Here is a 15,249-nt window from a genome sequence, read left to right on the forward strand (position 1 = left end):
TCTTCACAGTTATCTGAGCTAAAGCTCAAAAGGCTGTTAATGAAAGATTGAGATGAAAACCTACTGAGTATCATATTGATAACAGTGCAACACTGCCGCACAGTTACACAGTAATGTTTGTCACAGTACGACACAATTATATCTACTTGTGGCAATACTGTATGCATTGATTGGCCTTCCACTACCAGTATCTCCCACAGCAGAAGATGACACTGCCATTGATGTGATCTGACATCTCATCTTGTAACTGAAGCATCCAAAGATTACAAACTGGATCACGCTTCATTTACATGAATCACCTCCGTAATAACCACAGTCACCAGATGATACTGTAATACATACATGCAAGGTATATGAATATAATGATGAGATCATGACTGTAACTTAGATGCCATAGTTGTATGACGAATCATTATGATTCGGCCACAAATACCCAGTGTCATGCACCTGGTAATTCTGTCAGAATGTACACAAAATGTCATGGTCAGAGTTAACAGTAATAGCTCATGAAGATTACAATCTACATATCCCAAATTTCACTGTATAAATTATTCAAATCACAATATGAATTATCATAAAGAAATGAAGATGCTGATAGAAATGAAGCTGAAAATGCTAACAAATATTCACAAGTTTGTTCAAATGTTTTTGCAGCAAATGGAAATATAACACATAATTCCATTCAGATGTTTATAAATTTATGTACCAAAGTCAAACATCATCAGAAGATAACAAAGAATGACTTGACAGAAGAAATCATCTGACAGTTTCTTTAAGTCCAAATTGTTTCCATGGAAATCCAGAAAAATAAAACTGCCAAAAATCTGTGAAAAAGGTGAGGAATCACTCTAGGTTCTGCTTGATACCAATTTATGGTATGCCAATTTTTGTTGAAAATATTGAACACTTGTTAAATTATGCCATGGAAACAAAATGATTATGAACAGACGGACAGATAGACGAGGAACTGATTCCATCTCCCTGCATCATACACTAGAGGGCTAAAAGGAAAAGGAAAATGAGCTACTCTACATATTCTTACATTTAACAAAGTCAGACTTACTTAATTCTCCTTCCAGGATAGCACCATTTGATTTGATTCTGTCGTAGAGAACATCCTCCTCTCCAACGGACTTAGCTGGACAACAGCCCGAGCAGGCCGGGACTAGCCAGCGCTCCAGCCTCAGGTTGAAGTACATAAGGACGATGTAGAAGACATACAGACAGCACAGACAGACAGCCTCGTACCTATCATAGATAACAGCAGTTCAAACAGAAGTCAGAGATGTTCTTATGTATCTTGCCAACAAGGGATCATCAGCTGTATGACATTTTTATATCAAGATTAATGCTGGTCTCATTTAAAATGAAATTGACTCTCTATTGCAAGCATTGCCAATACAATATTAGCCATCTATTAAAAATGTAATGTATTCGCCAAACAGAGACATTCCAAAATTAATGCCTAAAATAAAACATAACCATTGACAACTCTAAAACGAAATAGGACCATATTACAAGAAATAACAGAATTTTCCTGTCCATTTTTTATACCATATATTTTCATGCAAATACTGGAATGGAAACTGCCATACTTGCTGGAGAAAACTGTCTACTGATTGGTTTATGTCTAACTCTGCTTTCTCATTCCAGTCATAATTCGCAATAAGGTCATTGACCTGTAACGGGCTGTACTGAGATCTCTGTGTGATGGGATCTGAATATCCATGTTGATAGGACTGATCAGTGCTGGTGCATGAGTTTACCCATGGTCTAGCTACAATCTGCCACGTGGTATTACAGGACTCTACAGTGTTGTCTTCTTGCCCACCAAAGTGAGTGAGCGAGTAAATCTAGTATACGTCGCACTGAACAATCTGGGGACGGTCTGTAAATGATTGAATCTGGATCAGACAGTCCAGTAACGTACACCATGAGCATCGATCTGCACAATTCAGATACGATGACATCATGTATCAACCAAGTCAGTGAGCCTGACCATGCAATCCCATTAGTCACCTCTTACGACAAGCATAGGTTACTAAGATCAGTCCTAACCAAGATCTTCACGTCTTACATACCACAGTCTTGTGGACAGATGATAATTTGCTTTGCTTACAGATTTGTGTGTGAAACATCCTGGTCCTGCCTTATTCTCATGTTAAAGGAAAACAAAACATAAGAAGACAGAAACATTAAAGACTTTGACAGGGTGTCTTCACAGTATCTGATGTACATAGCACTAGGGATACACTATGGTGTAGTACGTACTGCAGTTACAAGGCCTTCAGTTCAGTATATGAGATATGATCATAAGGCAGAAAATTGAAAACAAGAGACAAACTTAACATTGTTAATAACATAAACTAATCTCCATAATCTTTGTCATTCTGAATGAACAAAACTGTCATTTTATGACTCAATAGAAATGACTGTACAACAACAACTAAAAAAATAATTGCATTCCAGAATAATAAAATAAAGGCAAAATACTGTAGTTCTACTTATACTGCAGCATAGCGTTTCAGTCCTATATACTACATCAGAAATGGTGGAAATATAAAGTCGTCTACTGCAATTAGGAAACGTTTTCAAAACCTGGAAACCCAGTCAACAACTAAGAAAAAGAATAAACACGCACCTGTCACAAAATGTGCTGCTAGCATTAGATTGATATTGCAAGCGAAATACCAGCTTCCAGCAAAAGTACTGAGACCAAAAAATCTAACACTGATCACTACATGTCTTTCTGACATGTTTTCATGTGTTTCACTAAAAACCAGAGTAAAATACTAAACATTTGGACAAAATATGTCGTCATCAAAACAAGAAACATACGTTACAGTTCAGCAATTTCACAGAGGATTCATACAAAGTAAAAACTGCACATTGATAGAATTTAAGGGCATTACATCAGATTATAAGGAAAGAGGACTGAGCAGCACCCATGAATAGACAATGTAACTGCCAGAGCATTCAAACTAAACCAGCAAACATCAAATAAATGTCATTATGCCAAATAAATGCCATTAAGTCTAAAGACATAAACAAAAATACAACTTCAAACAGTTATTTGAGGACCCTTTAATGTTTCATTAATGTGTCAATCACATCAAAGACAACCACAAGATATTTGGAACATTCTTCAGATACTGTTTCGCTTAATGAGTGGAGTTTCTTGATTATAATGCTGATAATGAAATAATATCTTGTGGGGAAGGTGTGAGGTGTCATGATGACATGTCATATTAATTTGGAGCAACTACTGAATACACATCTACAATTTGTACTTTCAACAAAATGGTTAGTCAGCCAAACTAATCTTTTCATAATAGGTACCATGTCAGCCATATTGAAAATTGGATATAAATGTTAACAAACAAATTCAGCTGTGGGGACAATTTAGTTTTAATGTCACATGTGAAATGGTACAGTGTTCCTGACAATGAGTAAGTGAGGAAGGATGGTTTTAAGCTGCTTTACGCAATATTCCACCAATGTCATGGCAGGCGACACCAGAAATGGACTTTACAAATTGTACCCATGTGGGGAACTGAACCCAGGTCTTCAGTGTGATGAGTAGATTACTTCAACCATTAGGCTACCCCACCACCCCTTTCCCACTTATGCAATCCACTGATAGGCAAAATCATATCAGAACTTTCCACCTTCAAATTACCAGCCATTCAAGCAGTCAACGCAATCTCATTATCTGCTTAGTGTTCTATCAAAAAGGGTGAGTGAGTGAGTTTAGTTTTACGCCGCACTCAGCAATATTCCAGCTATATGGTGGCGGTCTGTAAATAATCGAGGCTGGACCAGACAATCAAGTGACCAACAACATGAGCATCAATCTGCACAATTGAGAACCGATGACATGTGTCAACCAAGTCAGCGAGTCTGACCACCCAAACCCATTAGTCGCCTCTTACGACAAGCATAGTCACCTTTTATGGCAAGCACGGGTTGCTGAAGGCCTATTCTACCCCGGGACTTTCACAGGTACTATCAAAAAGGGTACTTTCAAATGTTTTATTAAAATTCAAAGAAAAACAATTTCCTAAACCTTAAATTCCAAATTCAATATCTTGTTTCTTCAAATCCTAAATACACTCACATTCTTGTAAATCCTGCAATGCAGCCTTAGTGATTAAATGTCACCTCTAGTCTACAGCCTTGTACACAATGCCAAACTTACAGCTATTTTCCATCATCCACATTAGTGTGGAGATACCATAAAAGCCTTCCCAGATACCTCCCATCAACAAAGGTGGCCCAGACATGGTGGTGATATCAAGATTATTGACTTGGAGTATCTTAATTTGTCTGGCCTAGATTTATGAGGTAACCCTTGAAGTCATTTGGTTCACAGATGACAACATATTTCTAATAATTTCAGTCATTACAGGATGAAACCACCAATTCCTACTTCTGGTATAGTTTTAAAGCTGTTAATAAAAGTCTTTGCCTTGCTAACCTTGGCTTTCAAACGTACCAAAAATGTTTGAAATGGCTTAAAATCTCAGCAACAATGATACTTCGATTCATTTGTCTCTCATGTTTTCAGAAACAAGACATGTCTAAGAGGACCATGTTCATGAAGAATATTAAGAATATTAAGACATAACCACATTTGTTGCATGGTTTGGGGAGTCGAACCCAGTCTTGTGGCATAACCAGTAATCGCTTCACCCGCAAGGACATCAGGTAAGCCAGTAATTGAAATATTTTGATAGTGTCATGATAGGCATACCTGATGTTCTGATACATATTGCACTACTCAATGATTCCCTGTGGCTTAGCCCTAGGCTTTAGTCAGTCTTGTTCTGATACTTTTATCCAGTCCCATATTGTTAACTGTTACACAGGTGATGCAAGCCAAGGTCATTGTCAGTCATTGCACAGCAAATATAATTCACATAAAATTAGCAAAACCATGGACAATGCAAATACTAAATATGAACAAATTCCAAAGCTCAACAAAATAAATGATTATTGTTTTAGCAGATTGAGGACTCAATTAGTATATAATTGTATTTGTATTGTCACTGACCACTTGACCATTTCATCCATGATGACCAGTACCAGAGCCAGCACACTGAGCAGGTAACACATGCAGTCTCGCACCATCGGCCACCAGTGCAGGTGCACCACCTGAAATCAAAAGCTGCCACTTTAGCAATTCATGTCACATGTTGTTTTGTTAATAGGCCTGTCACTGTTGGAGACCTGAACTGCAAATAGTGATTATAGTTTGACAAAATATTGTCCTCTTCCATTAATTTACATGGCATCAATATGGTACCATACACCTTCTCAGAGAAAAACCCCATGCAGCCAATGTGTGTGTGTGTGTCTGTGTGTGTGCATGAATATGTGCATGTGTGCGTGAAAATTTAGGCGTGTTGCCAAAGAGACCCGTTTCCATATTAATATGACATCCTTGCTACAAGCAGACCCCATTAACTGGTATCACAAGCATGTGTTAAAAGATCACCATCAAATAGTAAGTCAGTTTAGTTTTATGCCACTTATAGCAATATTCCAGCAATATCACAGCAGGGGACACCAGAAATGGGCTTCACACATTGGGCATGTGGGGAACTGAACCCCAGTCTTCAGAGCGAACACCTTGACCACTAGACTAACCACCATCCCCATCAATAGTAATGATTCTCTCATAATGATGCTCATACTATACACGTGACAATGAAGAAGGAGATATTCTTCCATATCATTGACATTCATCACAAACACATGCAAAAGGAACTCAATAATTCACATGCAATACACAGGAATATGTGGCACAAGTCAAAACAAGGAATTGGATTGGATGTAATTGACCCATTAATGGTTTGTTGTTTAACTCCGCAGTCAGCAATATTCTAGCTATACGGTAGCGGTCTGTAAATAGTCAAGTCTCAACCAGACAATCCAGTGACAATAACATGAGCACTGATCCACATAATTGGGATGACATGTGTCAACCAAGTCACTGAGGCTTGACCACCCAATCCTGTTAGTAATCTCTAACAGCAATCGTGGGTTGCTGATGACCATTTCTATCTTGGGTCCTCACAGGTCACCAATTTGGAAATATATATGTCAATCCTCAAAGTGTACGTCATGAAACCTTTTCAAACATTAATCTGTACCTAATTCCACTGCTGTGCTGGGCACTTCAGTTCTACAGACGACACATCTAGTTTGTACCTTGTCCAGGTTGATGGCAGTACAGAGTTGAGCTGTATTCTGTGCAATGCTGAGACTCCCTGTCTCCATTGACCAAGACGGCATTTACCACAAACTGGAGTGAATGAGTGAGTTGAGTTTTACACTGCTTTTGCAATATTACAGGGATGAACACCAGAAATAAGCTCCACAAATGCAAAAATTGTGGGGGAATACAAGACTAAACTGCAGTATATTAATAGGACATTAGTGATTTGTGGTCATTATTATCATTAAATGACAAATGCTCTTAGATTTGTCTAACTCTACTGAAAATTCTTACATACACCAGTGAGTATCATAATCAACAGGCTAACAATGTATAAAGTTTTGAAGCCCCCAAGCATAAAAACATATAATCTGTTTTTGAGTGAAAATTGTGAATGCATATGTTAAAACATGAGGGGTAAGAAATGCATTCTACCGAGTGACCTCATCACAGGAGGGAGGATGGATAGACACTAATCTAGCTGTCACCTTGACTCCAAATCTTTACCCAGTGTTACATGCATATTAGGTTCATACATCACAAATTTCATGCTTCACACTGTCAACCAAATAAAATCCTTGTTCATGCCACAGCTGTCACAATTTAGTTTGACAGAACAAGAATCAGCTTGCTCCTGCTGTTATTCTACAATATAAGATACAATAAGGAACTGTAACTGAGACTTAATTGTATTGACTTCTCACACGAATCTTGCAGACACTGCAAAGTCAATACAGGAGGAAAGGTTGATAAAGAGCAAGTAATTCATAACGCTTCGCCTCAATAAAACAGGAATGTACAAGGTAATTAATGTGATATTTCCTTCTGTGTGCCATTCATTCCATGTTAGAGCAGTCCGTGCATGGTAATATGGAAATAGCTGACGTTGGATCAATTTTCAAGATCAATGCAGAAGACGACACACAATGAGACAGTATTCCTGTCGGAAATAAAAACTACATCTGTACAGTGTAATGGCCAAGCAAACACACATACGTGCCACACGGTGACTTTCATTCAATAATCATCACAAACAGTGACATCTGCAAACAGATGAAGAGAGTGAAACTCCCATAAAGATGTCACAAATCCATAGTTCAGTGGTTTATTCTACAATGAGGGTATTCATGGCCGGACATCTGGTCAACCCTTTAATACACAACCGGTAGCATGTTAAACTGACATTACAAAATCTTGAAGGGATTTACTGTTCAAAGTAAATATATAACAGTTCTCCCAGGCACTGCTAGGATACATATTGTACTCAGATTGCAACTGGGCTGTAGAACAGTCAGCTGGCAGCTTTCAGAGTATTTTATATTTTAAGAATATAGAACACACTTCACAAATTGCATCAATGTGTGGAAGAACTCTTATCCAAAGCACAGTGAAGGCTAAGAATAAAGAGAAAATATGCAACTGTCCCTTGGTACTCTCAAAATGCAATACAAGTATTCAATCACAGACATTTTTACTGTCATATTACATAATTACTAATATAAATATTTAATCCAGTTCCTATTCCCTGTCTCAAGCTTGTACTGTTATTTATGTACTGAATTTACTACAAAATATGAAATTGTGAATGTAATCATTTGCAGATGACATGTCTTGACGACCAGATGGGATTATAATTATTATTTTTTTGTTGTTGTGTGTAAATAGGTAGGTACGAAACTTTAACAGTGACTAAGAGCAAATTATTGTGAAATAATGAAAACTCTACACTTCGATATGTACTTTATTGATCATTTATAACAAAGACGTAAACTTCCAGGCAGATGTATCACTGACCTGTAAGATCGCCCTGACAGGGCCCTGATGACCTGAAAAATACTTTTGTGAAATTGTGTCTCATAGATAAGCCAACCACAGACTACAGCTGTTTTTGGTTCTCCAAATTCGGTTTATCTTCAGTACTATATGGTATGGTCATGGACAACTAAGTGACATATATGCATGCATCCTAACCTTTGACAGGAAACAAGACATGGATAGCCAGATGATGGCAGATATTACAGCACATACGTCATAACTCGGATTACAGTCAAGTACTGATTCAAGTTCTCTGTAGGGTTTAGTCCCACACAGGATTTGAACAACTAATTGCCAGTACACAGTACTGGATTTCTATTTTGTTGAACACTCAATGGCTTAGTGGGTTATAATGCTGACTTTGTGTGTTGGAGATTAGGTGCCTGACTGAGAGTGTGCATTCGAATCTTGGATGAGACCAAAATAGTATTCATTACATATGGTGCACTTGAAAACTTTCTTTATGGGTTTGTGTGTTCATAGAAATTACATAGTTTTGAACAAAATGTAGATAATGTTAATCGTTCACAAGCAATATAAGCAGCAGAAGCCACTCCGTATTGACATTAAGTTCATTCAGTAGGCAACCAGCCTCTAACACCTACATCAGTGTTTCACAATTGTACAATGTTTCTAATTGTACAATGTATTATTCAGGATATTTATGATTCCGGTTATCCATTATATCAAGCTATGTACTATTTAAGACATAAATGTAACTCACACCAAATTCCTAGAATATCCTTACATCTGAAAATCAAGTTTAAAGTAATAAATTTGAAAAACGTAACCTCTTGAAAAAGCATCACTTTCCTTGACAGTGTGCCCTCTCATCTCAGTCTCCTGACATCCAATAAGTGCAATGTTTGTATCAAATATAGAAACAAATGCACTTAATCAAAGACATGCGTATTTCTCTGTGAACTTAATGGAAAACTTGCTTTCTTTGACTGTCTGTAGCTCATTTTGCCCCATGCTTTTGATCAAAATAAACATGAAGAAAATACTAAATCAAGAAATTCATAATATAACACTGTTTAGATTTCATTATTAAAACACTTTTTCTAGGTACGTTACTCAACGCTCATTTTTTTAAACAACTCTTTCTGACTTTCAATACTGGCAAAGACCTTCAGCAATTAATAAGATTTTGCAAGTCCATGTCTGCATCTGATACCAAGAAAGTATCTAAGAAAGGAGCACCTGCTTCATAACCTCTGCCATGTCAGCATTATGGTAGTTAGATATGGTAGGTACATACGGTAGTTAGATATGGTAGTTAGATATGGTAGGTACATACAGTAGTTAGATGTGGTAGTTAGATATGGTATAGGTACATACGGTAGTTAGATGTGGTAGTTAGATATGGTATAGGTACATACGGTAGTTAGATGTGGTAGTTAGATATGGTACAGGTACATACGGTAGTTAGATGTGGTAGTTAGATATGGTATAGGTACATACGGTAGTTAGATGTGGTAGTTAGATATGGTATAGGTACATACGGTAGTTAGATATGGTAGGTACATACGGTAGTTAGATATGGTATAGGTACATACGGTAGTTAGATATGGTAGGTACATACGGTAGTTAGATGTGGTATAGGTACATACAGTAGTTAGATATGGTAGGTACATACGGTAGTTAGATATGGTATAGGTACATACGGTAGTTAGATATGGTATAGGTACATACGGTAGTTAGATATGGTAGGTACATACGGTAGTTAGATATGGTATAGGTACATACGGTAGTTAGATATGGTAGGTACATACGGTAGTTAGATATGGTATAGGTACATACGGTAGTTAGATATGGTAGGTACATACGGTAGTTAGATATGGTATAGGTACATACGGTAGTTAGATGTGGTATAGGTACATACAGTAGTTAGATATGGTAGGTACATACGGTAGTTAGATATGGTATAGGTACATACGGTAGTTAGATATGGTATAGGTACATACGGTAGTTAGATATGGTAGGTACATACGGTAGTTAGATATGGTATAGGTACATACGGTAGTTAGATATGGTAGGTACATACGGTAGTTAGATATGGTATAGGTACATATGGTAGTTAGATATGGTAGGTACATACGGTAGTTAGATGTGGTATAGGTACATACAGTAATTAGATGTGGTATAGGTACATACGGTAGTTAGATATGGTAGTTAGATATGGTATAGGTACATACAGTAATTAGATGTGGTATAGGTACATACGGTAGTTAGATATGGTAGTTAGATATGGTAGGTACATACGGTAGTTAAGATATGGTAGGTACATACGGTAGTTAGATGTGGTAGGTACATACGGTAGTTAGATATGGTATAGGTACATACGGTAGTTAGATATGGTAGGTACATACGGTAGTTAGATATGGTATAGGTACACACGGTAGTTAGATGTGGTAGTTAGATATGGTAGGTACATACGGTAGTTAGATATGGTAGTTAGATATGGTAGGTACATACAGTAGTTAGATGTGGTAGTTAGATATGGTATAGGTACATACGGTAGTTAGATGTGGTAGTTAGATATGGTATAGGTACATACGGTAGTTAGATGTGGTAGTTAGATATGGTACAGGTACATACGGTAGTTAGATGTGGTAGTTAGATATGGTATAGGTACATACGGTAGTTAGATGTGGTAGTTAGATATGGTATAGGTACATACGGTAGTTAGATGTGGTAGTTAGATATGGTATAGGTACATACGGTAGTTAGATGTGGTATAGGTACATACAGTAGTTAGATATGGTACAGGTACATACGGTAGTTAGATATGGTAGTTAGATATGGTATAGGTACATACGGTAGTTAGATGTGGTAGTTAGATATGGTACAGGTACATACAGTAGTTAGATATGGTAGTTAGATATGGTATAGGTACATACGGTAGTTAGATGTGGTAGTTAGATATGGTATAGGTACATACGGTAGTTAGATATGGTAGGTACATACGGTAGTTAGATATGGTATAGGTACATACGGTAGTTAGATATGGTAGGTACATACGGTAGTTAGATATGGTATAGGTACATATGGTAGTTAGATATGGTAGGTACATACGGTAGTTAGATATGGTAGTTAGATATGGTATAGGTACATAAGGTAGTTAGATGTGGTAGTTAGATGTGGTACTATGACACTAACTACAAGCACCAACACTGAACATCTGAACAACTGATCTCCACCAACCCATGCTTCGTAAAAGGCACACTGACCTGGTTGAGACATGTCATCATGTTCAAAATGTGCAGATCGATGCTCATATTGGTGATCACTGGATTCCCTAATTCAGTCTCGATTATTAACAGACTGTTGTCATACAGCCGGAATATTGCTGATTGTGGCATTAAACTACACTGACTCACTCTGTTACAATAATGTTGCATTTTTGGTCAAGAATTTGGAACAATAAAAATACACTTTATAATATGTACTTTTCACTGCTTGAAACAAATTATCAGTATTTCTCCACATGTATGTGCATACAGAATGCGCAGATCTCTGCACTGCATAAAACCATGAATACATAATTAAGAACCCCTATGGTTTATTTTTTCAGAAGACTCTGAAATACAGTTAAGTAGAAAATCAGAAATATTGTACAAAAAACATTTATCATTATAAAGCAATTATTCTGACATATGGTATAATTTCCACAGAATTGACATAAATGCTGAAAACATTATTTGATAACAATATGTTGCACAGTTCAATATGTCACAATACCCTGTGTATGGAAACCTCAATCATTATTAATTGAAGACACACATTGTATACATTTTATCAAAGGTTTTATGACTACACACAAGGATTCCTTTTGTGTGGGAATCTTGCCCAGGTTCACAATTACAACAATACACTTCAGCAAGCATGGACAGATTATATCTGTTCTCCGAGGTTCAGCATATGTTGCCTTATATGTTGGCACAACAGCGGTAGCCTAGAGGTTAAAGTGTTCACTCGACACGACTCAGACCTGGGTTTGGAAACAGAAAAAATAAAATTTGATAGTCTTTAAATTAGCAAAAGGAACTTCTGTGGGTCATAATTAACTGGAGTGTTAAGGTTGCTGAACCTAGCATGTATAGTTTTGGTGATATGCTCGTGACAAGATAACCATAAAACACATTCTGTATTCAGTCTTGTATTCATAAAATGGCAAACAACAGAATTCTGATGAACTTCAAAAAAGTAAAAGGCATATTGTGTGTGAAGTTTGGTGAACCTCGCATGTAAACTATACGCGATGTGCTCCTAACATAATTTCGTGACGGAGGAATGGACTGAAGGAAGGTTGGAATGACAGAAAGAACGCTGTATACCCCTAGTTAATTTACAGTGGTGGTATAAGAACCAATCACCAGCAGCAAAAGCTTCGTGTACATTATTGACATCAGCCACAGTGTGAAAGCAACTCTGTGTCTCTCTGCAGGCAATCACTAGTTCCAGCAATACACGCTGGAATGGAATTGGATTGTTCAGATCAGTTACAGCATTACAGGAATCTAATCAGGCTTGTCAATGTGGCTTATATTTGAAGATGCAAAACATTCTATACTCAAATGCACATTTTGTTCAGATATCAATGGCTTAATCATACTTCATGTAAGATTATTTAAATCATTACATTCCTTATGGAAAAAATGAAGAGTTAACATTTTGTTGTTCACCATCAGCTGGCTTCTTACATTTGTGAGGAATATGAAGAGATTTCAAATTAAAAAGAATATAATTGCTACATTTAGTTAATTACTAATTAGTATTGATGCCTCGCAAACAAGTATAGCTTGTTCTCAGGCAGTGGTGTACCTAGTTGTTAAAACACTCGCTCATCATGCCAAAGACCTGGGTTCGATCCACACAGAAGTACAATGTGTGATATTGCTGGAATATTACTAAAAGCAATGTAAAATCACACTCACTCACTCACTCACTCAACCAAAGAAAGAAAAGGTGTTTACATTCATATTTTGCTGTCTGTTGACCAATCATTTTCATGCAACTAATTATTCATGAATAATGTATTGAATAAATGCCTCCCATTATCCTCCCTGCCTGTCTGCCACTATACAGAGGATAACGTGTCCCAATAGCAAATACTTGGTTAGCTCACGTTTCATTAATGCATGGGAAGTATCACTTGAGTTCCATTTCCGTTTTGACAACCCTCCAAACCAACCATCATACCGGTATCCCCCACCAACAGCTTAACTGAAGTCTTTCCCCAAACAGTATTATTGAAGACGGAAATGCCTCTCTCTTCAGGTCATTCCAGGAAACACTGAATGATCGATGGTTTATTCACACAGCTAAACTAAAGAATGTAAGTGAATTCAATTCCACAAGGAATTTCATGAATACAGTTCAGTCCAGCTAGCACAGCAACCTCGTCAGCATTTCCCTTAATGAATTTGCTTGTCAGACATCACATACTACAGTGGTCATGACAAGTGCTTCTATCAGACTACACAATGACCATGCAATGACAGAGGCATCCACTAATTTTCTGAAAAGAGTCTAGGATGTACAACAACAGGCTAATGACACACTGGGAATCACATCAATAGTCTGTCCTGTGTAACAGACTTGGAACCGTGGCATACAAAGCCGGGAAACTCATGCAGGACTCGTCGTTACAGGAAACTGACATAATCTGTCCAAGTTACAGGATTTGCTCCAAACGACAACACAACACAAACACTATATGTTAGTGGTGGTCATGTACCACATCTCAACAAGGTACATCAAGGTTCTCCTAACTGCAGAATTTCTGTCAATGCTACATTCAATCTAATAGTGATGAGGTTATGGCAGATTGTACTCTGCAGGTATCCAAAGACAGCTGCAAATTATGAAATATCACCAGGAAAAACAGATCTTAAAAGCTGTCAAGACATGTCTGCCACCAGGTGTTCTAAAGAGGTTCCCATCTGAAGGGTATTTAATGCCATGGTGACTATTTCAAGCAATGTCTGCCTCGATGTGTCCTAAAGTGACCAGTTCAAGCCATAAATGCCACCAGGTATCCCAAGGTGACTAGTTCCAGCCATACCTGGCATTAGGTGTCTACATGTGGCTAGTTCAAGGCAAGTCTCTCACCTATGTCAAGCCCATTATATTACCAGATCTACACTGATATATGGCAACCTGGCCACCTGCAGTCAAAGATGACCAAAGAATTGCAACTACCAACAACAATTGAGGATAAAGAGCTGAATCTGACAGTCATGCATACAGACATACATGTAGTGAGCATAGAGCATACATGCCATTATCATAGTTTACCCTGTTTAAAATGTCCAAATCAAACATCCATACTGAGAATTATTAAAATTAACTGTACAGAGCCCCATTCCTCTAAGCGAGTGTGGTGCAACGACAGTCGTAAGTCTATGTTAAAGTATGGGAGTTACGATCCCATACATATCCTAGGGCTACGATCATCTTGTAGAGCAGTACCCAGGTTAATTTCTAAAGCAGAAAGTACTGTGGCCATACAACCAATGTTTATCCAGAAGTCTTTCACACATGTCTTCAAGCGAAGCATACAGTGTAACCACAGAAAGGTGTAACAACATACAGTGCAAAGGTTTAACTCAATGATCTCATATCTGCTCAACAGTACTACAGTGACTGACATTTGTTGAACTTGTAGAGAGAATTTTTATCAGTGATGGAAATAGACTGAAACTGACCTAGAAACTGCTTCTCATTGTGTCATGTGGTTGATTAACTTCTCATGATAACAAAGGCATTTAGAAGGGGTGGTTGAAAAGTTCTGAGCGCGTTTCATTTTCGATGCTCAGGAACTCAATCATTCTACTTTACAAGTGTGCTTAATTTCCAGTTTTAAATAAATATATTAAAACATGGTTTTCATAAGAAACAGAAAAAAATCATCAAACAGGCAAGATTATTTCTTATCCAATCACTTGGACAGAATTTGCATTCTTCCATAGAGCAATTGGATATTTTCACTGAACACTGTACTGACTGTTGTGTACTCTCTGGCTGCTAATGGCCAACCCTGACTCACCTGCTGATATATATATAACTCAACGAAATGATCCAGGCTGGCCCTAAAAACCCATGAAGTCTCACAAGAGATGATGAACCTGCAGCCTATCTAATCCAGGGTCAGAAGCCTTAGAATGCAGCATGCTGAAGCCTTTGACATGACCAATTCAGTCCTGTGA

General features: G+C 37.5%; 1 protein-coding gene across 2 annotated transcripts in view; it reads right to left on the bottom strand.

Annotated features, from left to right (window-relative positions):
- LOC137265871 (probable sodium/potassium/calcium exchanger CG1090) overlaps window positions 1–15,249 on the bottom strand; it is a 62,587-nt gene that overhangs the window by 13,307 nt on the left and 34,031 nt on the right. For both annotated transcript variants that reach the window (XM_067801333.1, XM_067801334.1), the window contains exons 5-6: window positions 5,054–5,154; window positions 1,064–1,248 (exon numbers count right to left, since the gene is read on the bottom strand). In XM_067801333.1, the coding sequence (XP_067657434.1) occupies window positions 1,064–1,248; window positions 5,054–5,154 (286 nt within the window). The remainder of the gene's footprint in view (window positions 1–1,063; window positions 1,249–5,053; window positions 5,155–15,249) is intronic.

Source organism: Haliotis asinina, chromosome 15, assembly GCF_037392515.1.
Source record: "Haliotis asinina isolate JCU_RB_2024 chromosome 15, JCU_Hal_asi_v2, whole genome shotgun sequence".
Lineage (NCBI taxonomy): Eukaryota > Metazoa > Mollusca > Gastropoda > Lepetellida > Haliotidae > Haliotis > Haliotis asinina.